Source organism: Anomaloglossus baeobatrachus, chromosome 11 (assembly GCF_048569485.1).
Source record: "Anomaloglossus baeobatrachus isolate aAnoBae1 chromosome 11, aAnoBae1.hap1, whole genome shotgun sequence".
NCBI lineage: Eukaryota > Metazoa > Chordata > Amphibia > Anura > Aromobatidae > Anomaloglossus > Anomaloglossus baeobatrachus.
In genome coordinates, this window is record NC_134363.1 from 161,443,566 (window position 1) to 161,468,256 (window position 24,691).

General features: G+C 44.3%; 1 protein-coding gene across 2 annotated transcripts in view; it reads left to right on the forward strand.

Moving 5' to 3' along the window:
- The window catches only part of LOC142255968 (tyrosine-protein phosphatase non-receptor type 11-like), a 125,905-nt gene that overhangs the window by 76,590 nt on the left and 24,624 nt on the right, over positions 1-24,691 (forward strand). For both annotated transcript variants that reach the window (XM_075327435.1, XM_075327436.1), the window contains exons 3-6: positions 596-790; positions 17,805-17,997; positions 18,110-18,229; positions 18,318-18,431. In XM_075327435.1, coding sequence (XP_075183550.1) covers positions 596-790; positions 17,805-17,997; positions 18,110-18,229; positions 18,318-18,431 — 622 coding nt within the window. The remainder of the gene's footprint in view (positions 1-595; positions 791-17,804; positions 17,998-18,109; positions 18,230-18,317; positions 18,432-24,691) is intronic.

The following is a 24,691-nucleotide window of genomic DNA, read 5'->3' on the forward strand; positions in this document are numbered from 1 at the left end:
CTTCCTCCATTGGTTATTGATAGTGTTGACTTGCTTGATTCTTTTATCTGTAGATGGTGCTCGCTCCAATCAGAGTTGTCCATCACCAGTCATGGAGGCGGGGCTGGCAAAACCAGTGGGCGGAACCGTGCACGGAGCCTCTTGATCACACCCAGGGTGCATCATTGGTGTTTCTGATTTATTCTTCAGTTTCTGCAGAACTGATGTAGCAACTACAGCACTAAGTGCCGTTTTTTTAGGGTCTGTACCCCCCTACAAGGCTGTGTGCTTAGTTTATCTAATCCGTTTGGGCTGACACACTCTCTACAACAGATTAGTTGTACTTTTAGCAAACGGTGGGATAGTTAATAAATCATCTGTTTTGCTTTAGTGTCTGGCATGGCACTTTACAAGTAAAGAAAGCTGGAGGATTTCAGCTCTGAAGCCTGCACAATTGTGATTTCAGCTCTGAAGTATAAAATGGGCTGTAAGTGTACTTTAGCATTGAGTAAATGTAGCCTCTGCTATTGTTTATATACTGCTCATATCGGAAGTGTTCAGCATTTTTTACTTTGTTTCTAAACTGTTTGTTTTTTTGTTTTTTGTTTTTTTGCAGGAGGCATGATGAAGTCACACACATTAAAATCCAGAATACGGGCGATTTCTATGACTTGTACGGAGGAGAAACGTTCGCCACGTTGGCCGAGCTGGTGCAGTATTACACAGAGCAGCAGGGACTCCTGCGGGAGAAGAACGGAGACGTGATTGAGCTGAAGTACCCGCTGAACTCGCAGGATCCGACCTCTGAGAGGTGAGGGCTGCCGGTGCACGGGGACGGCTTTCCTGCCACACTGCTGCCATCTGTGGGTCAGGCCTGGACCAGGAGGCAGCGGTTACATCTTATTGGTGATGGGTATTGTCAGTTTGCACAGACTTAATATTTCCAGACTTGCAGATGCCGCTAATTTCCAGCAATTTTTGGGGGGGAGCTAATATAAAATAATAATTTTGCAAAAGGGGGCAATTTTTTTTATTTTTTTTTAATATACTTTTTGCTTTTTTTACAGGCATCATTGGGCCACTTACTATACTGATGTCTTCTTTTTAAAAAAAAAAAGGGGGGGAAATCTCCCTACTCACACTACTTTTTAGGCTACTTTCACACATCCGGATTTTTGCTCTGCGGCACAATACGGCGTTCTGCAGAAAAACCGCAACCGGCTTTTGTAACGCCGGTTGCGTTTTTTTTTTTTGCATAGACTTACATTAGTGCCGTATTGTGCCGCAGGGGCTTGCGTTCGGTCCCGTTTTTGCCGCATGCGGCAGATTTAGCCGATGCGGCGGCCGGATAGAACGTTCCCTGCAACGTTTTTTGCTCCGGCAAAAAAAAACTGCATCGCGCCGCATCCGGCCGCTGCGGCGCATTTTCCATGCATGCCTATGGATGCCGGATGCAGCGCGATGCGGAAAAAACTGCATGCGGCCGCCGCATGCGGTTTTTTTTCCCACTGCGCATGCTCAGTAGCGTGCCGCAACCGGAAAAAAACGGACCGGCCGCATGGAAAAACTTATGCAAAGGATGCGGTGTTTTCGCCGCATCCGTTACATAGGTTTCACAGCCGGATTAAGCCGCACGGCTCAAACCGGATGTGTGAAAGTAGCCTTAGAGAAAAAAAAAAGTGTGGGTAGGGAGATTTCTCCCCCCTACTCTTTTTTTTTTTTTTTTTTTTTTTTTTTTTTTTTTTTTCCCCATCAGAATTAAGGGGTGCAGATGATATGATATCATGTCCCTCTACTACAGAGACGAGTTCGCGATGAGCAGGTATCGTACCTGGTGTCATATTGTGATGAACCGATCACATGCACTATATCTGTTGATGGTGCGGGTCTTAACGTCATCGGCATCACACACTACCAATGCAGACAGCGCAGTGACAGATGACCAGTGTGATGCCTGGGAGCGACTGCTACCCCGGAATACTGATTGTCACAGTAGGGGCTTTTTTTTTTTTTTTTTTTTTTTTTTTTTATATGGTTCAGTTAAAGAAGGGTTGTCAAACACAGATGGCCAAAGGTAAAAACTTTGAAAAAGTCATGTGCCAACCTAGTTGCGGGCCCCACATAGCCCTCCATACAGTATAATAGGCCCTGCATGCCCCCTCCATACAGAATAATGGGCCCTGCATACCCCCTCCATACAGAATAATGGGCCCTGCATGCCCCCTCCATACAGAATAATGGGCCCTGCATGCCCCCTCCATACAGAATAATGGGCCCCGCATGCCCCCTCCATACAGAATAATGGGCCCTGCATGGCCCCCTCCATACAGAATAATGGGTCCCCGCATGGCCCTCCATACAGAATAATGGGCCCTGCATGCCCCCTCCATACGAAATAATGGGCCCTGCATGCCCCCTCCATACGAAATAATGGGCCCTGCATGCCCCCTCCATGCAGAATAATGGGCCCTGCATGCCCCCTCCATACAGAATAATAATGGGCCCTGCATGCCCCCTCTATACAGAATAATAATGGGCCCTGCATGCCCCCTCCATACAGAATAATAATGGGCCCTGCATGCCCCCTCCATACAGAATAATAATGGGCCCTGCATGCCCCCTCCATACAGAATAATAATGGGCCCTGCATGCCCCCTCCATACAGAATAATAATGGGCCCTGCATGCCCCCTCCATACAGAATAATAATGGGCCCTGCATGCCCCCTCCATACAGAATAATGGGCCCTGCATGCCCCCTCCATACAGAATAATGGGCCCTGCATGCCCCCTCCATACAGAATTAATGGGCCCTGCATGCCCCCTCCATACAGAATTAATGGGCCCTGCATGCCCCCTCCATACAGAATTAATGGGCCCTGCATGCCCCCTCCATACAGAATTAATGGGCCCTGCATGCCCCCTCCATACAGAATTAATGGGCCCTGCATGCCCCCTCCATACAGAATAATGGGCCCTGCATGCCCCCTCCATACAGAATAATGGGCCCTGCATGCCCCCTCCATACAGAATAATGGGCCCTGCATGCCCCCTCCATACAGAATAATGGGCCCTGCATGCCCCCTCCATACAGAATAATGGGCCCTGCATGCCCCCTCCATACAGAATAATAGGCCCTGCATGCCCCCTCCATACAGAATAATGGGCCCTGCATGCCCCCCTCCATACAGAATAATGGGCCCTGCATGCCCCCCTCCATACAGAATAATGGGCCCTGCATGCCCCCCTCCATACAGAATAATGGGCCCTGCATGCCCCCCTCCATACAGAATAATGGGCCCTGCATGCCCCCTCCATACAGAATAATGGGCCCCGCATGCCCCCTCCATACAGAATAATGGGCCCCGCATGCCCCCTCCATACAGAATAATGGGCCCCGCATGGCCCCTACATATGGAATAATGGGCCCCCACATTGCCCTCCATTCCTAATCCTGGACAATCCCTTCAATTTTGAGATCCTGCCGTTCCGGTAATGGATTCCATTGTGTAGTATAATATGAAGTGGTAGCGGTCTGATATACGGCTGTGTAGGTTTTCCCATTTGATGTGGCTTTTATGTAGGAAATCTAGCGGGGGGTCACATTAATGTTTTATATTCTGGTGGTCCGGCCCGTGCGCTCGGCATTGTGCTCGGGGCACTTTCAATTACATTGCCTATTATTATATAGGCGTTGTGTTGTCTGGCGGCAGGAGCACGTCGTGTGGTCTTCACCGGAGATTCATCCATCAAGTCTTGTTTTCCTCATCTTTTTGTATTTTTATTTTTATTTTTTTCCTGATGCATAAATAAAATGTTCCAACAATTGCACGAAAGTCATAAAATGAACTGCGATATTGATTCTGAAGTGGTAGTTACCGCGTCGTCCTTTTGCCGGAGAGGGAGCAACACGAAGAAGACGATCAATAGTCTATAATACTTCGGGAGGAAACATTTGACTTAATGCGTTTTCTGAGTGCTTTCTGGAGTTTGGGTAGAAATAATGTAAATGTGCAAAGAAATATAAAGCAGCCGGCATTTAGGCTTTGATTTCATGAGGATAAATATTGAGCGCAGCGTGTTTCCGGAACGTTGTCTCTCCACTTTCCCCATGGAGTCTTATGAAAGCGATCCACATCTATTATCATCTGATGTACACTACTTGTGCGCTTTTTAGAAGGTTTAGTACCGTATATGCCGGCGTATAAGACGACTGGGCGTATAAGACGACCCCCAACTTCTGCCCTAAAAATATAGAATTTGGGATATACTCACTGTATAAGACTACCCCGCTCCCAAATGAAAAAGTCTGCTTTGATTGCAACATGTTAATTTTAATTCCGCGAGAGCCGTACAATATGTTTTTAAAGGGCCATTGACAGATCAATCGCTCCAATGTTCACTTAGTACAGCAAGGAATGCTCCTCCCTGCTGTATAAAGCCACAACTGGACTGAAACAATGGTACTACACTCTGCTACAAACAGACACACACAACTCTGCTACAAACAGACAAACACACACAACTCTGCTACAAACAGACAAACACACACAACTCTGCTACATACAGACAAACACACACAACTCTGCTACATACAGACAAACACACACACACAACTCTGCTACATACAGACAAACACGTACAACTCTGCTACATACAGACAAACACATACAACTCTGCTACATACAGACAAATACACACAACTCTGCTGCTCTGTGGGGCCTGCACCCGCGGCTCGGCGGGTACAGCACCCGCGGCATCGGCGGGGGGGGGGGGATTGGCAGGGCATACATCTGGGGGGTTAGAAGCAGCTCACTGGGGCCCATAATGGGCACAAGTCCCCCTGTGTTAGATATCTCCCCCATAGTGCTGCCCATGGCCCCTATATAGATCGCACAAGTCCCCCTGTGTTAGATATCGCCCCCATAGTGCTGCCCATGGCCCCTATATAGATCGCACAAGTCCCCCTGTGTCAGATATCGCCCCCATAGTGCTGCCCATGGCCCCTATAGATCGCACAAGTCCCCCTGTGTCAGATATCGCCCCCATAGTGCTGCCCATGGCCCCTATATAGATCGCACAAGTCCCCCTGTGTCAGATATCGCCCCCATAGTGCTGCCCATGGCCCCTATATAGATCGCACAAGTCCCCCTGTGTCAGATATCGCCCCCATAGTGCTGCCCATGGCCCCTATAGATCGCACAAGTCCCCCTGTGTCAGATATCGCCCCCATAGTGCTGCCCATGGCCCCTATATAGATCGCACAAGTCCCCCTGTGTCAGATATCGCCCCCATAGTGCTGCCCATGGCCCCTATATAGATCGCACAAGTCCCCCTGTGTCAGATATCGCCCCCATAGTGCTGCCCATGGACCCTATAGATCGCACAAGTCCCCCTGTGTCAGATATGACCCCTAGGCTGCTGCCCAAAGTAAAATAAAACCCTCTTTCCTTATCTCCTGTCTGGCTCCGTGCTTCTGTTCTTCCACTTCCTGGTTCAGTGCGGTCATGTGATCGGCACAGCAGGCTGAGCTCTCTGCCTGATCACAGTGGAAGCAGGGACACAGGGAGAAATGCTGCAGGGGTAAGTAAAGCTTTTTTATTTTAGAATGAGCAGCAGCCTGGGGGCCAAATCTAACACGGGGGGGACATGTGCCATCACAGGGGGGCGCAGGCTCATATAATATGCACCGCTCCCCCAGCCCCTCACTGCGTGCGATTTCAGCACCATTGGAGATGGACAGCGGCTGTGCATATTATATGAGCGGGTGCAGGAGATCAAAGGATGCAGGCCGCAGCGTTCCCCTGTGCTCCAGAGCTGCTTCCACCACCTCCCCTGGACGCTGCAGTGTACATACACACCCCCCCCCCGTATATCCGGCGTATAAGACGACCCCCCACTGTAGCCATTATTTTAAGGGGGTAAAAAGTCGTCTTATACGCCAGTATATACGGTACTTCTCGGGTGAATTAACCCTGAGTTAAAGAGTTTATCCTTTCTTTCTTTCTTTCTTTCTTTCTTTCTTTCTTTCTTTCTTTCTTTCTTTCTTTCTTTCTTTCTTTCTTTCTTTCTTTCTTTCTTTTTTTTTTAAGCTCTTGATATATAGATGCAATCAGTGCATATGGTGGGGCTGCTACATAAAACAGCTGTTTGTCACTGATTCTGTGTATAATATATATTTTACAGATATACATGTATGTTTTGAGTAATATATATATATATATAATATGTGTGTGTGTGTGTGTATGTATGTATACGTGCGTGTGTATGTGTATATTTATATGTGTGTATATTTATATGTGTGTATATGTATGTATATATATGTGTGTGTATGTGTGTATATATATATATATATATATATATATATATATATATATATATATATATATATATATATATATATATATATATATATATATATATATATATATATATATATATATATATATATATATATATATATATATAATATATTATATAAATTTTAGTGCACACCAAAAGTTTGGACACACCTTCTCATCTCCAGAACAGCTATTAAGAGGAGACTTTGTGCAGCAGCCTTCATGGTAAAATAGCTGCTAGGAAACCACTGCTAAGGACAGGCAACAAGCAGAAGAGACTTGTTTGGGCTAAAGAACACGAGGAATGGACATTAGACCAGTGGAAATCTGTGCTTTGGTCTGATGAGTCCAAATTTGAGATCTTTGGATCCAACCACCGTGTCTTTGTAGAAAAGGTGAACAGATAGACTCTCTACATGGCTGGTCCCCCACCGTGAAGCATGGAGGAGGAGGTGTGATGGTGTGGGGGTGCTTTGCTGGTGACACTGTTGGGGATTTATTCAAAATTGAAGGCATACAGAACCAGCATGGCTACCACAGCATCTTGCAGCGGCGTGCTATTCCATCCGGTTTGCGTTTTAGTTGGACCATCATTTATTTTTCAACAGGACAATGATCTCAAACACACCTCCAGGCTGTGTAAGGGCTATTTGACCAAGAAGGAGAGTGATGGGGTGCAACGCCAGATGACCTTGTCTCCACAGTCACCAGACCTGAACCCAATAGATATGGTTTGGGGTGAGCTGGACCGCAGAGTGAAGGCAAAAGGGCCAACAAGTGCTAAGCATCTCTGGGAACTCCTTCAAGACTGTTGGAAGACCATTTCCAGTGACTGCCTCTTGAAGCTCATCAAGAGAATGCCAAGAGTGTGCAAAGCAGTAATCAAAGCAAAAGGTGGCTACTTTGAAGAACCTAGAATGTAAGACATATTTTCAGTTGTTTCACACTTTTTTGTTAGGTATTTCATTCCACATGTGTTAATTCATAGTTTTGATGCCTTCGATGTGAATCTACAATTTTCAGAGTCATGAAAATAAAACTCTTTGAATGAGAAGGTGTGTCCAAACTTTTGGTGTGCGTGTGTCTGCATGTGTGTGCGTATATATATATATTATATGTATGTGTGTATATATAATTTTGTGTGTGTGTATATACATAATGTATATTCCTTCCTTTTCCTTTTTCCTTCCTTTTTTCCTTTTTTTATTGATCAACAACGATGTTCTCAATCAACCCAATACTCATAACTATCAAAGCTTAATATTTTTGGAAGTTGGAGCGGGGTTTTTTAGATTTGGCTATCTTAGGAGGATATCGGTTTGTGCAGGTAACTATTACTGTGCAGAATTATTAGGCAACTTAATAAAAACCAAATCTATTCCCATCTCACTTGTTTATTTTCACCAGGTAAACCAATATAACTGCATAAAATTTAGAAATAAACATTTCTGACATGCAAAAACAAAACCCCAAAAAATTAGTGATCAATATAGCCCACTTTCTTTCTGATGACACTCAGCAGCGATCATCCATAGATTCTGTCATTGCTTGATCTGTTTACGATCAACATTGCGTGCAGCAGCCACCACAGCCTCCAGACACTGTTCCGAGAAGTGGACTGTTTTCCCTCCATGTAGATCTCACATCTTATGAGGGACCACAGGTTCTCTATGGGGTTCAGATCAGGTGAACAAGGGGGTCATGTCATTATTTTTTCATCTTTTAGACCTTTACTGGCCAGCCACGCTGTGGAGTAGTTGGATGCATGGGATGGAGCATTGTCCTGTATGAAAATCATGTTTTTCTTGAACGATACCGACTTCTTCCTGTACCACTGCTTGAAGAGGTTGTCTTCCAGAAACTGTCAGTAAGTCTGGGAGTTGAGCTTCACTCCATCCTCAACCCGAAAAGGTCCCACAAGTTCATCTTTGATGATACCAGCCCATACCAGTGCCCACCTCCACCTTGCTGGCGTCTGAGTCGGAGTGGAGCTCTCTGCCCTTTACTGATCCAGCCTCTGGCCCATCCATCTGGCCCATCAAGAGTCACTCTCATTTCATCCATAAAACCTTTGAAAAATCAGTCTTAAGATATTTCTTGGCCCAGTCTTGACGTTTTATCTTATGTCTTGTTCAGAGGTGGTGGTTTTTCAACCTTCCTTACCTTGGCCATGTCCCTGAGTATGGCACACCTTGTGCTTTTTGATACTCTAGTAACGTTGCAGCTCTAAATCCTAATTAGAATAAACTTTAATAAACTATAAATTCCTTTTTACCTTTTTTTTTCTATTCCTGGCATGCCCCCTCATTTTGCTGTTTTATCCTCCTCCATCCTTGTTGCCTAGCGCGGTGTAAACACATTGCGCCGGATTTCGAGAGGCTTAGGATGTCTTTCCGTCTTCCCTCGTATGTGATCGTGTTACAGGCCAGACTGATCTTAGCTGAAGATGAAAATGCACAGGCTCGCTACTGGAATAAATGCAAAACCGTCTGACAACTTCCTCTCCGGGGGTATTTATAGTGCCGGGTCGTCGTCCTCGTGCCTTTTTATTGTACAGAGTGAAGCTTGATGATTAAAATAGGATTTTACAGGTTGAAAAGGATCAACACTGCTTTTCAGGGGATCGCTACATCTGCTGTTCCGGTCTTGTAAGAGTGCGTATATCCGGAACCGTTGGCACGATGCGGGCAAATTCACATGAGTGGTGCCGGCACATGCTGCAAAAATAACCTTGTTCAGATGTATAGATGTTCACAAGGGGACCGAAGAGAAAACCAGTGCAGTGAATAAATGTCCAGCGGGAAGGGACCCTCGTCAGATCCTGCTCCAGAAACCTCGTGGGATCACTAAAGCAATCTGATTGGATGTTGGTGTTGATAATCGCTGTTCAATGGTTTCCAGTATTAGAAAGCACTTTTACTCTGTCCTCTTTCTGTAACGACGCGTCTACCCAGTCCATATTGAGTTTGAATGCGTGATTTATCCAAAATAAAGCGTAGGCATACAAAGATAAATGGAGACAGCCGGGCACTGCAGCCTCAGGTAGGTACTCATAGATCGTAGTTCTACTGAATAATGGACTTCTAGCAGTCCACGGTGGTGCTCAGCCAATGTTGCAGGAGAAGTCAGATGAATCCAAAGAAAGGAAGGCGGCACTTCACAGTAGGTTTCTGCAGTTTTTAACGTGCAATCATATGAAGGTTATATAGGTGGGGAGGGATAAGTGCAGGTGCGCCGGACGATGGCCGTTTCGCACTGAGGCTTCCACGGGTCCAAGACCCGTGGAAGCACTTGGCCTCAGTGCGAAACGGCCAAGTGCTTCCACGGGTCTTGGACTCGTGGAAGTCTCAGTGCGAAACGGCCGTCGTCTGGCGCACCTGCACTTATCCCTCCCCACCTATATAACCTTCATATGATTGCACATTAAAAACTGCAGAACCCCACTGTGACATGCCACCTTCCTTCCTTCTTTGGATAAAGCATAAGTATGTTGGGTGCTAACCTTGTACGTAGAATGGTCTTATAGGCAGAATACCTTTCGGGTTCGCTCATCCCTAAAGTTCAGGGTTCGTACCGGACATCGGGTGTCAGTCTAAAACTCTAAGAGATCGTAGTCCGGGTACTGATCGTATACTAATAAGCTTGTTGAAAGGCTGCAGACTTTAAAACCAACAAGTTTTTTTTGCATGGGGAGGATGCCTGTCCGCTGATGTGAGCAATAAAGAAAAAGTGTGCTCCTGGCTATTTTTGATAACCAGCACAGGTAAAGCAGACAGCTGCAGGCTGCATCCCTCAGAGGTCTGCTTTTCCTTGGCTGGTTATCAAAAATAGAGGGGACCCCATACCGTCCTTTTTTTATTTTTTTTCCTATCCACATTAGTTTGCAGGGAAATTGCCCCCATTTTACTTCCTTCAGCAGCCCCCCTAGCCCTTACTACAACCATTTTACAGCACAGAAGTTTGGGTCTCTGTTGTGAATACATTTTACAGTTTGGGGCTCCCTCTTGTGGTCAGTGCTGGCAGGGCAGTTGATTTGTGGAACGAAAGCCACACACCTGTGGAGGACTGGCAATAAGGGTCAGATTGAGCTATATAACTGTAGTTTTCTCCTGTCACTTGCCAGTGATCAATGGATATCCTGTGTGTTAAGGACCTTCTGAAACCAGCCCTGCTCACAGCCAAAACTCCTCTCAGATAAGTTGGTCTTGTACCTCTGCCTTTTTGTTTTTTTGCTTAATACTAATGCTTTATTCCTATTTTGCCTGTGTGGAGTTCCTGGTGGAATTGGATAATTCCCTGCTGGGAATGTCTGTATACCCAGCTCCATGATTTTGCAATGTATTGTGTTCTGTCATGCTTGGTATTAATTCAGTCCCTCATCTATATTAGTGTTTTTGGATCCCAAGATAATAGCAGGGACTAAAACTTAACTTTTAATAATCCAGATAAAATTGTCAATATTACAAAAGTGCAGTAAAATTGCCAAATGGCTATAAGTTGAAGTGGTCTCACCCAGATGTTCTCCAGGGACAAAAGGACACACCGATCCAGGGTTGATCAGAAGTGGAAAAAACCAGGTAAAGCATTGGGAGATGGTGAGATATAAACCCTGTCGTGCCCTGTGCCAATGCTTCCGCCCTGACAAGGGCAGCGCCCAAGTGATCTGTCTGCCCCACAACCAAATAAAGAAGCGTTCTCCCAACGCGTTTCCCTCTAAGTGAAAAGAGTTCTTCAGGGGAGATTAAAGAACCAGTTGAACAACCTGCAGTGGCAGGGTTCACGAAACTGATCAACCTGCAGTGGCAGGGATCAAAGATACAGGCTATGTGTCCAAGTACAGGGTGGTGCATGGACATTAATGCCTGAAATCGCTATATACCCATTTGTTAATGATTATTACCTTCAGCCGTGCAGGGAAACCGCCCTGCATGATGCTCCGTTCGTGCTCACACTGCCGGCGTCTGAGGTCACTTCCGGTCATGTGACCAGCAGACTTCCGCGCTCCAGTCTGGAACGCATGAATAACCATTGGATGGGGGAGACATCAATCAATGAGGTCACATCCGGTTTTGCGAATTTCACCATTATAATAACTCAAGCTTCCCCATCCTATCGCTTTGTACAGGGGGCGTGTCGTTACCGTACAGGGCAGACTCCCTGTACAATATTCCGTTCATGCTCAAATTGCCGGCGTCTGACATCACTTAGTCATGTGACTAACAGACTTCCGCGCTCCAATGTGGAACGCATAGACAATGATTGGGTATGGGAGATGTCAATAGACGAGGTCATATCCGGTTTGGCAGACCTCACTGTTGTATGTCACACAAGCTATCCCATCCAATCATCTTGCAATAGGGGTGTGTCGTCACAGATCATGTGACGTATGTTGTTCATGTACAGTTCGTATCACCCACATATCGCAAAATTGTTTTTAGATTGTTTATCTGATGAACTGACAATCTAATTCCTTATAATAATCGGTAAGTTTATGAATAACCTTAGGTGCTCTATCTGCTGGTCATTAGTGCTTTGTATATATCTTAGCCATCATTCATTAACGAAATCAGAGGTTATTGTTTGGTTTTGTTTACTAGCATTAATTTGCGATATGTGGGTGATACGAACTGTATATGAACAACATACGTCACATGATCTGTGACGACACACCCCTATTGCAAGATGATTGGATGGGATAGCTTGTGTGACATACAACAGTGAGGTCTGCCAAACCGGATATGACCTCGTCTATTGACGTCTCCCATACCCAATCATTGTCTATGCGTTCCACATTGGAGCGCGGAAGTCTGTTAGTCACATGACTATAAGTGATGTCAGACGCCGGCAATTTGAGCATGAACGGAATATTGTACAGGGAGTCTGCCCTGTACGGTAACGACACGCCCCCTGTACAAAGCGATAGGATGGGGAAGCTTGAGTTATTATAATGGTGAAATTCGCAAAACCGGATGTGACCTCATTGATTGATGTCTCCCCCATCCAATGGTTATTCATGCGTTCCAGACTGGAGCGCGGAAGTCTGCTGGTCACATGACCGGAAGTGACCTCAGACGCCGGCAGTGTGAGCACGAACGGAGCATCATGCAGGGCGGTTTCCCTGCACGGCTGAAGGTAATAATCATTAACAAATGGGTATATAGCGATTTCAGGCATTAATGTCCATGCACCACCCTGTACTTGGACACATAGCCTGTATCTTTGATCCCTGCCACTGCAGGTTGATCAGTTTCTTGAACCCTGCCACTGCAGGTTGTTCAACTGGTTCTTTAATCTCCCCTGAAGAACTCTTTTCACTTAGAGGGAAACGCGTTGGGAGAACGCTTCTTTATTTGGTTGTGGGGCAGACAGATCACTTGGGCGCTGCCCTTGTCAGGGCGGAAGCATTGGCACAGGGCACGACAGGGTTTATATCTCACCATCTCCCAATGCTTTACCTGGTTTTTTCCACTTCTGATCAACCCTGGATCGGTGTGTCCTTTTGTCCCTGGAGAACATCTGGGTGAGACCACTTCAACTTATAGCCATTTGGCAATTTTACTGCACTTTTGTAATATTGACAATTTTATCTGGATTATTAAGTTAAGTTTTAGTCCCTGCTATTATCTTGTATAAATTGGACTATTGGGCATTATCTACCTGGTTGCAGGTTATTGCTGTTATATTTTTTGGATCCCAGTAACATCAGAGTGCTGATTTTAGTGGGGGAGAGACTCTTTGGTCTCAGGGTTTTTTCCAGATCAGACGTGCTGGTATTAGGGTTTTTACGGCTGTAGACAGTTATCTTTCCTATCCTTTCTTATAAAGATAGTTTGGGCCTCACCTTTGCTGAACCTGTTTTTCTAGCTATGTATTGTGTTTTCCTATATCACCGTAGTCTTTACATGTGGGGGGCTATCTATATCTTTGGGGATTGCTCCGAGGCAGATTAGCTTTTCTTATATTTCTATCTATAAGAATATTTAGTTCTCTGGCTGTGTCGAGACGACTAGGTCATCGTAGGCTCGTCCCACGGATACTTCTAGTTGTGTGTCAGGATTAGGTCTGCAGTCCGTTAAGGTTCCAGCCACTCTGGTTACTTTTTGGGTTTCCGCATTTTTGATCCTCCTCGGTCCTTGAATCATAACAGGTTTCCATTGATTTTTATACGGGCGTTCGGTTCTCAAGCTTAACTTTTAACTAAAGTAAGGGCGTACCCGAACTTCCATGGCTCCGCTCATGCCTAGTGAAGTTTCTTATGAGCTGTGGACTGTGTGATTCTGTTTTGTAAAGACCCACAGAGTCTTATCGAATGTATGGGTAAAAGTGTATTGTCCAGAATGAGTGACTCTAGAGAGACTCTTTTACAGGGTTTTGGGATTTGCAACCATTGGAAGTACTGGTTTGGCTAATTATCGGAAGTTATGGGGCAAGACTCTATTAAGGGGTTTCAGATAGACTTTTGGGATTGCCAATTCCAACAGTTGGCACTGGAGTCCCTGCTTTTTTGCTTGTTGAAGAGACTATCTAGATATTTAATATCCCAGGGGAGCGGTCAAGCTAGGAACGGGGAAGTACCAAGCAAACCGTGTAAAGGAAGGGGACCTCTGCATCTTGGGAAGGGGGAAATGGTGACTCCTGACGAAACCTACTGCTGGTCCCTGGGGGTCCCTCACCACCCTAGATAGGTTCCGCACCTATGCGCCGAGCCTTATACCTGATCCTAGACATCCCTAGTGCTGGGCTCTAAATAGGGAATGAATTGGATGTGATGAAAGCTTCTGTAGATGGAATATGGATCCAATACCTTGCACCATCAAGTGTATCATCAAGAAGGTCACATAGGAATTTGTAAATCAGAAGTAGAAAGAACTATTTGGTTTTCCTCTTTGAGGCTGAAAAAGAGGTGGACAGACCTGTCTTATCACATATTCGTCCATCAGCTAAAATCTTCTGAAGAGAAGAACTGTGCAGTCTGTCGAGGTGGAGGAAGAGGAGAACGGTGCAGCCTGCCGAGGAGGAGGAGGAGGAGAACGGTGCAGCCTGCCGAGGAGGAGGAGGGTGCAGCCTGCTGAGGAGGAGGAGGAGGAGGAGAGCTGTGCATTCTGTCGATGTGGACAAGAACCTGTACAACTTATAATTTTGTGGCACTTAATTAATGGCGCTTACCAATAAATTTTAAGAATTTCCTCCACAGTTATTAAAATATAGTGGACAACCCTTTAATTCCGACGTTAATATGTTACTCGTTTGTGTTCAGTGCAACATTTTATGTAATTTATTGGGACAAATGAGCCGTTCACTGTCATTGACCACGAGCGATAAAACTCTCAATTGGCAGTCAACAAGCTCCATCAACCACTTTGGTAAATGGATGCTCTGCTGGTTAATCCGGTGAAGTGTCGATTTGCTGGATGGATGTAGTGCGCGGCGTGCAGGCGGATAGGTGGGGGAGCGATTTACCGGCCGCTCGCGCTTCACTTCTGCTGGTTTTGATTTTCTGTTACAATAGAGACTTCCCTGTAACAAGCAGCGTGGGTTTAATCCACTCGCCAGTTTTTGGCTACCTTGGGGAATTTTATATAAACAGCCTTTAATAGATTTTATGGGTTTTGTGTTTTTGTTTTTTTTTTTTTTTTACTAGAAGTCATTGTATTTTAATTAATTTGCAGCACATTACTTAATGGAATTGAAAGGATCCGGCAACATAAAGGCCGGTTATACAATTTATTCGGATGTGAAATGTTCTTTGCTATTGAAAAAAGGAGCGTTGGGCTGTTATTAACTGCGGGGGGTGTTGTTCACATTGGTTCTAGTTTGTATATCCAGAATTAATTAATAAAAGCGCACTGGAAAGCGGAGCTACAGCTCTGGAGGACATATTTACTTTTAAGCAACTGGTTAAATAGCAATTCCACAATGTAAAATTAAAGGGAAAATGTCAACTATTTATCTTGTGTTCATTCCATACATATTATTTAATATTTATTATTTAATTTATATAGATATACTGTATATCTATCAATATCTGAATTTATTTGTTTTTTTTTTCAATTTTTTTTTTTCTGTACGAATATGGAAACAATAATCTTGCCTTGGCTTCTGTTAGCGGAGTCTGGACAATAGGAACTGGCTCTGAATAATTTACTTTAATTGGAGAAAGTTGTAGGCATGCTCTGTGACCTGTGCAAAGGTCAGTGTATGGAAAGGAGGAGGTGAGCTGTGACCTCATCTAGTGTGAATGGTGGTTCTTGTGTTAGCTACTTGTCATGAACAGCCGGGGGAGTCACTCAGATATCCTGCAGCTGTTCGCTGGTTTGTCACAAACACAACTACTCTCTAGCGCCCACCCTGCAGACAGGCCACTTTTGGTACTGAAGGACAATGAACAGAATGAGGCTGCTGAGCCAAGAATGCCAACTATTGGAGGTCTCACAGCAAGTGTTAATGTATATATCACAGATTCCCGCTAATGGAATATATATATACCTGGGTACCCTTAATGATAGCACTGCAATAATTCTATGCAGTAATAATTACGCTGCCACCACCCAGCTTTTCGGGATAGCTGGGGACCCGTTACAGATAGCATGAGGCCCTTCGGGTTTTTGGATTCGTATATAAAGCATGAGGAAAGAAACTATTAAATTTTATATATTTAATCCGAAAATAGGCAGTGTTTAAATATACAAGAATTTACAAATTGGAACAATACAAATTCAGTATAGACAGTTACATAAAAATAAAAGGTATAAACGTGAAACTTACTAAACTCGTGGCATAGATTTGACGTCTGAATTTAGGGAGGGAGGGGCTCCAAGAGGAGACGATGGTAGAAAGACGGCCAGCATCATCACTTACTGATGCCCTCCAGTACTGACTGCCCCCCCACCCCCCACCCCCAAGGAGCTAGTCTCTTTTATGCCCTTAAGTAACCCCCCCCCCCTCTCTGTGACCTCATTTCAGAGTCTCTTGTGGGCTGTGCCGAGATTGTCTTAAAGTTCTCTAATTCTAGCTTTTCACATATCTTTGCCCCTGGGCCAACACAGGTGAAGGATATTAGCGTCATATTTTATCTCAATTTTACATTTACATAGATACCAAACACAACGCATCTAGCATGATGTTACTGGCCAATACTCATTTGTTGCGCTACCAGCGAGATCCAGTGGAACTAAACGGTGCGCTGGAAATATGCTTTTAATTTTCTAGCATTAACGTAGCACTTATAAACTGCTTTGGAAGTTTTTCCCTCCAACAGAACAAAGGATTGTCTTTCTCTGCATCTTTTTTCTGTAGTTCTACCATCACCCAAAGTCATAAATACCTAAACTTTCAGGCCGATCACATAATCATCATGACTATCTGTGGCTGATGGCAAAGAGGGGGGTGAGGACCCTTCGAGAGTTTTACATGACACTACTGTATATAGAAGCGTTTTCACAGCACACCCCCCTCCTCCTCCTGCACAATAACTGATCTCACCTATGTTAAATGGAGGATCCGGCAGTATGTAAAGGTCGTACAGGAGGAGGTGAGCTGTGATATCACCTATTCTGAATGTAGGATCCTATTATTTGCTGTATATAGAAGTATCAGCCATTGTACAGGAGGGGAGGAGGGGAGCTGTGGCATCACTTATTGTGAATGGTAGATCCTGTTATCTGCTGTATATAGGTGTTTTCACAGCACACCACCTCCTCCTGCACAATGACTGATCTCCCCTATGGTAAATGGAGGATCCTGCTGTATGTAGAGGTGTCATTTTACAGAAGGAGGTGAGTTGTGACATCACCTATTGTGAATGGTGGATTTTGTATTAAAATCTCTCTATATAGCACATCTCGGTCATTGTACTGGAGGTGGAAGAGGGGAGCTGTGACATCACCTATTGTGAATGGTGGCGCCTGTGTGTTTTCCTGTATAATAGGCGTGCTTGATTCCTCTGATCGTATGTTTTTATTCATGAGGGGACTAAGTCACTGCAGAACGTCTATGACCGGAGCACAAAGTGCTGGCATTGTAATTCAAAATGACCGATCCTTCCCTGCGACTTCCATACACACTGGATAGACTGTCGGTAGACACACAAATCTAATGTGTATTGTGGCCTCCCAAGCTGACGAGATTTCCAATCACACCTTTTTCACGTGGACTTTAAATATATTTGGGCCTTGAATATTTTCTGACCTTTTCAAACGTTTTGGTTTACTTTTTATAATGTTTCAGGCTCTCGGATTCTCCTTTTTGGTTAACTGTGAAATATATTTTTGGGGAAATAACAAGAATTACATATTTGGATAGCAAACAGGTCTTCTTTAAAATGTGAACCCCAGAGGTAGTTATGATGGCGAAACTTTTAGTGCCATTTGAAGACCAGATCCAGCTAAAAGACTCAGCTTGTGTATTTGCGGATATTGTGGATTTTTGCATAAATGTTCTTGATCATTCTAAAATGGCTTTCTCCTAATCTTCGTTTTATTTTTCAGGTGGTACCACGGACATCTCTCAGGAAAGGAAGCCGAGAAGCTGTTGCTGGAAAAGGGAAAGCCTGGAAGTTTTCTAGTGCGGGAAAGTCAGAGCAAACCGGGAGACTTTGTGCTGTCCGTCCTCACAAGCGAGGAGAAGCTCGAGAATGGGGAGCGTAAATCTCGCGTCACACATGTCATGATCCGGTTCCAGGTAAGAAGGTCGCAGATTATAGGGTTTATTTCTTTAATTTTTGTAGTTTTTGAAAAGAATCTGAAGTTTTCATAGATTTATTGATTCAGCTTGATGTGACTCCACATTTCAGCCGGACGGTAAATATGACGTAGGAGGAGGGGAGCGCTTCGATACGCTGACGGATCTACTGGAGCACTACAAGAAGAACCCCATGGTGGAGAAGTCGGGGGCCGTGGTGCATCTAAAGCAGGTAGAGAGGATTGTTGATGGGATTAATTTCTACACTCCGTAGTTTGTCCTTTTTTACATGAAGGCTTCTGAACATCGTTTGTTTGCAGCCATTCAACGCGACACGGATCAACGCCGCCAACATAGAGTCTAGAGTACGAGAACTGAACAAAATGGCTGACAACACCGAAAAGGCCAAGCAAGGCTTCTGGGAGGAGTTTGAGGTAACGCACTGCCGCTTTGGCTTTCTTAGAGAGATGGGAAACAGAAGGCTGAAGTAAGATCTAGGAGGCACAACCACTGTAAGCTGCTGAAGGAAAGGGTTAAACACCGCGCTGCCGCAAATGTAAAACCCAGTCCAAAAACTTTGTTAAAAAGAGTGATTTTATTAGTTTACGTGTTTCGCAGATTACGCTTTTTCAGGACAAAAATCACATTGAGGTAATGTGATTTTCGTCCTGAAGGAGCAGACTAATCTCTGAAAATCACTCTTTCACACGTTTTCGGACTGGATTTTATCTTTTGTGGCATCGCTTTTGTTTTTAAACCCTCTCCTCGACCTGCCTTTTTACTTTGCCTTTATTGTGAATCATTGGTTAGAATTATTAGGTAATTTGGCAAACTGGAAGACTCCTCTTTTCAAGTTGCATCGATATATAGAATATATTCCCTAATATAACATTGAGCTCAATTTTTGTAAATGTTTGTTCACCTTATTAGTGAGATATTGAAATACAGATATCTATTATTTTATTTTTTTTTTATATGATACTTGCATACATTTTGGTGGGGCTAAAAATAACTTTTTTGCAATTGGGTTTCATTAAAAATGTTGCACCGCTTTGCTTGTACAGGACTGTTTCTCTGTATATTCAACCCGTATGCGGCCTATGGCCATAAATTATTTGAAATAATTAAATTATTAGAAAACTGTGTGTGTGTGTGTGTGTGTGTGTGTGTGTGTGTGTGTGTGTGTGTGTGTGTGTGTGTGTGTGTGTGTATAGAACATGTGTGTGTGTGTGTGTGTGTGTGTGTGTGTGTGTGTATAGAATATACATATGTATACATATGTATAGTGTGTATGTGTGTATGTGTGTGTGTGTATGTGTATGTATGTATGTATGTATATATATATATGTGTGTGTGTGTGTATAATTCTAAAAAAAATAAACAGGGATTTTATTTTTTTGTGTACCCTTTACGTGTTCCCTTTATTTTTTTTGAGCAGTGTGTGTGTATATGTATATATAGTGTGTGTGTGTGTATATATATATATATATATATATATATATATATATATATATATATATATATATATATATATATATATATATATATATATATATATATATATATATATATATATATATATATATATATATGTATGTGTGTGAACAATTCGTGATCATTATTTTTCTTAACAGAAATTAATAAATTACTTACACCCCCCCACCCCTCCAAAAAAGTACAACAAAAATAAATATAAAATTAAACTGTATGGTCCCCTTTTCCTAACAGAACATTATGATCGCTCATAAGTAGAGTTGTGGTGTCTTGTTCGACATGCACCTCTGTAATGAATATTTTAAAGGTGAGGGGCTTTTTTGTGTGTGTGTGGGGGGGTTGTGTTTATGTGGACTCTGCAGTGGATCCACTTTAAGTATGTTGACATGGGTTTTGGAGCAGATTCGTTTTTCGTGTTTTTTTTTTTTTTTTTTATAGTTACCAATAATAAGGTTATTCTGATAAAAGAATACAAAATAAGTCATATTTTACGCCCTATGCTCCCAAACTGCTGCACCCACAGCTTCCACTTAACTTAAGTGATGTCATGACCACCAGTGACCTCACTGCTGGGGCCTCTCATTGCCGGCAGGTTGAGGTGGCCGATATGGCAGGTTGAGGTGGCCGATATGGCAGGTTGAGGTGGCCGATATGGCAGGTTGAGGTGGCCGATATGGCAGGTTGAGGTGGCCGAAATGGCAGAGTTAGGTGGTTGGCGTTTATTACATATGATCTGGCTGAGATTATCGGTCTAGCAGAGCGGGTGGAGGATTCTTAAGGTAAGCATTTTTTTATCAGGTCGTCTTCTCACTGGTAATTTTTAATAAGAGTGAAAAATCTAAAAGGACATTTATGAGAAGCTGGTCTGCGTGCGTGGAAATAGAGGGGAATCCTGACAATGTGCACATTTTATATTCTCAAGATTCTGCAGTTGCATAGCAGGATGGCAGACGTTTATGCTGAGCCTGGAAAACCCTCTTTAATTAGACTGCGTCCTACATATAGTGTGCAGTTCAGCATGGGGACCATAGAAATTTTGCTCGTCCTCAAAGCTTATGCTGACGGCTCTGAAAATACCTTTCCATTAAGAACTTGCCTTTTATTAAACCATCTAACATGCTTGGTCATGGCAGAAAGTTTTGAGAGGGACACATATTTTGTAAATCATGACGTTTACTGCTTCAGTGTTTGGGGTTTTTTTTGGGGTGTTTTTTTTTTTTTTTTCTTTTTTTTACTACATCTTTGGTTCACCGAGCTACTTGGTTATGAATGTTTTACCTTATGACATGGTCTCCACGCTGGAAAAAGCCTTGTCCATTATCAAACTGCTTCTGGATAGTTGGAAGACGTTGCTGTTGGTGGAGGGTTTGATACCATTATTTATTCATGGCAGTGTTCTTTAAAAAAAAAAAAGTGAGCCTCCCCAACCGCCATGAATGAGAAAAAACCTCACACATTAATTGTCTCAGGATGCTTTACTGTTGGACTCTTGACAGCGTTCATCTTTTTCCTCATTGGGGTATATGAAACTATGATTGTCCAAACAGTCATCTGAGAAATAACTTTACCCCAGTACTCTGCAGTTCAATAGCATCAATCTGCCCTTGATGCTCTTCTTAGAGAGAAGGGTCTTCCTTGCTGTCTTCCTGGACACCAGGCAGCCTCCAAAAAGCCTTCAGCTCACTGTGCGTGCAGATGCACTGACAACTGCTCCCATTTCAGAGCAAGCTCTGCACTAGTATCAAACCAGTACCATAGCAAAGTCCTCTGTAGGGGCTGGTCCTTGCACTTTCCTTTCTGGACACCAGACAACCTCCAGAAAGCCTTCAGCTCACTGTGCATGTGGATGCACTGACAACTGCTCCCGTTTCAGGGCAAGCCTGCGCTGGTTTCCATCTAGATCCGTAGTGCAGTCCTCTTTAGGGGATGGTCCTGGCTTTTGTTGGACTTTCTTGGATGCCCGAAGCCTTCTGCATAGCATTCACCCCTTTTTTTTTTAAGTTCTTGAGGATCTGATAAATTGTTTTTAAGGGTCAGTCTTACAAGTAGCAATGTCCTTGCCTGTAAAGCTCTTTTGACACAATGATGACTGCACATGATATCTTGGAGATGACCATAGATAACAGAAGAAGAAAATTGTTTCTAAAGCAGACAATCAGCTCTTGGGCTATGTGCCCACGTAGCATATTTTCATGCAATTACGCTGCGTTCTGCACCGCAGCGTAACTGCATGCGTCCTGCATCCCCAGCACAATCTATAAAGATTGTGCCTAATCCATGCCCCCGTGGCGTATTAGAACACAGCGTTTCGGCTGCTGCCAAATCGCTGCGTTCTAAAAAGCAACATGTCACTACTTTCATGCGCTTTGGATACAGCCCTCGCTCTGTCTATGGGAGGAGCTGCATCCAGAGCGCATGAAATCGGCTTTTCATTACGGACGGTTTCTGCAGCGATTTTGAAGCGCACGTGTGCTGTTCAAATCGCTGCAGAAATTTCTGCAGGGACAGAACGCCTTGTTAATTTTCAGAACAAATAAGAACTCTGCAACCTAATGCCATTCATGTATTTGCGCTTATAATCTGGAGGTAATGCAAATTCCCACTAGAAGCCTGAAGCCGCCACTTTGTGAATACCAAAATGTGTTTCTATCTCAAAACTTTTGGCCTTGACTGAGCTCGTTAAAATGAATATCTACTCTTTATCACCATTTTACCCCCAGCCATGCCTATTTTCAGGTAACTCACCCTATTTAATGCATATTTTACAGGGGTAGTCTGTCTGATGATAGAACATTTTAGGATTGAAAGGCTTCCTTCCAGAAGCGCAGACTTAGTGAAGTTTGGAGACACTTCGGTGTGCGCCTAGTAGATTTGCCAACTCTTCCGGGAGTCCGAGATCTTCCCTTTATCTGGAGCTTCCTGAATGTTTTGGGAGAATTAACGTGCATGGTCCAAAATTCTGCACGAAAGGAGGTTTTTTGCTTTTTTTTGGGATTACAATATTGATCGTTTATTCTTTTGGATAAGCCATAAATATAAGCTAGGTGGTAGACCGACTCTGGTGGCCCGATCAGGGTGGTGTCTAAAAGTGCTGTGGTGCCCCATTACTTACAAAGCATAGCCCCATGAGAATAACCAACCTTAATGCAAGTCAATGGGGAACCTGAGCATTTTTTTTTTTTTTTTGTGATGACGAATACTGGAATAGTACTCGGTATTCAATAAGCATAATAAGAATAGTTACTGTTCGCCCATCACTATTTAATAGATCTTTTTATAGCAGGAATATCTAAGTTCTGTCTTTCTGCAATGGCCACTAGGGGGCGCTGACTGCATACAGTATATATGAATATTGAGCAGAATGATAACCCTACTGTGTTTCACCAAAAATAAGGCCTAGCCTGATTTTTACAGGATTTTTGGATCATGCTTGAAATATAAGCCCTACTTCAAAAATAAGCCCTAGTTACAGTCAGGGCCTGCGATGGGAAGAGTTAAACTGAAATTTCTCAGAGGCCCCTCTCTTAGGGACCCCAGTAGTTGTATTCATAGGTTAAGATTGTTTTAAGGACCTTTTGACTTCTCAGTCATGTAACTAAAGGTCGATTTATATAGCAGGCGTTTAAAACAACTGAACAAGAGACAGACCGGTATGAAGGACTGACAATAGGGGGAAGGGAGAGGAAATTGGGCAATTTTAACAGGGCCCTTATTCTCCTAGAGGCCCAGCGTTTATATCCTAAAAAGACTGCTTAAAGACCTTTGTGATAACACTGTCATGTGACGAGGTTGTCACTAAAATGTCTCTTAAAGGGAACCAATCATCAGGATTTTCGTGTATAAGCTGCAGCCAGTGCAGTACTGGCACTATCATGCACAGTGTGTACATACCATTGGGGTGCAGCTCGGGTGTTTAGGCTGTGAAATTCATCTTTATAAAGTTTGAAATTTCGTGCACTTTTTGATTGACGTGTGCACCTCTCTGTTAATGTCCGGGCGGGTTATGCAGGAGTTCCCCGCCCCCCCACCAGCCTGTTCCTCCCTCTCTCCTGATGTCCGGGCGGGTTATGCACGTGTTCCCCGCCCCCCCGCGCCGCCTGTTCCTCCCTCCCTCCCTCCCTCCCTCCCTCCCTCTGGCTGTATGTAAATATCTAATCTTCAGAAACATGGCGCCGGAGTGGGCCTCTGCGCATAGCGCTTATTTCCGGCGCCATGTTTCTGAAGCCCCCGCATTACACAACTTGGTGTCTGAGAGGGCGGCGCCACAGCGATGTCTCACCGGCTGGTGTGTTGGCCCGGTGTCCTGAGGCGGCACGTCATCGTAGCTACAGCTGATCGCGTCCTCCGATCAGCTGTTCTGCAGTCCTGTTGTGATCGCGCTCGCTCCTGCGGTCACAACGGGATCTGAAGGAGCGAGGGCGCATGCGCCGCCCTCTAACACCAAGCTGTGTGATGCGTGCTTCAGAAACATGGCGCCGGAGATAAGCGCTGTGCGCAGAGGCCCACTCCGGCGCCATGTTTCTGAAGATTAGATATTTACATACAGCCAGAGGGAGGGAGGGAGGAACAGGCGGCGCGGGGGGGCAGGGAACACGTGCATAACCCGCCCGGACATCAGGAGAGAGGGAGGAACAGGCTGGTGGGGGGGCGGGGAACTCCTGCATAACCTGCCCGGACATTAACAGAGAGGTGCACACGTCAATCAAGAAGTGCACGAAATTTCAAACTTTATAAAGATGAATTTCACTGCCTAAACACCCGAGCTGCACCCCAATGGTATGTACAGCCTGTGCATGATAGTGCCAGTACTGCACTGGCTGCAGCTTATACACGAAAATCCTGATGATTGGTTCCCTTTAAGAGCAGGAGTCTAAAAGAACTGAGCAGGAGAGAGGCTGGTATGCAGGACTGGTATTACGGGGAATGGGAGAGCAAACTGGGCAATTTCACAGGGCTCCCATTCTCCTAGGGGCCACAGCATTTATATCTTGATAAGACGGCTTAAGGACCTTTGTGACATCATGGTCATGTGACGAGGTTGTTTCCAAAAGGCCTCTTAATAGCAGGAGACAGGCTTGCGTGCGTATGTATGTATGTATGTATGTATGTATGTATGGAGACACACATGTTACAGGCTTTGTAGACTTATGTTGATCTTCCAGAATGTTATGATTATATTCGTGTAAAAGCTGATTTATTT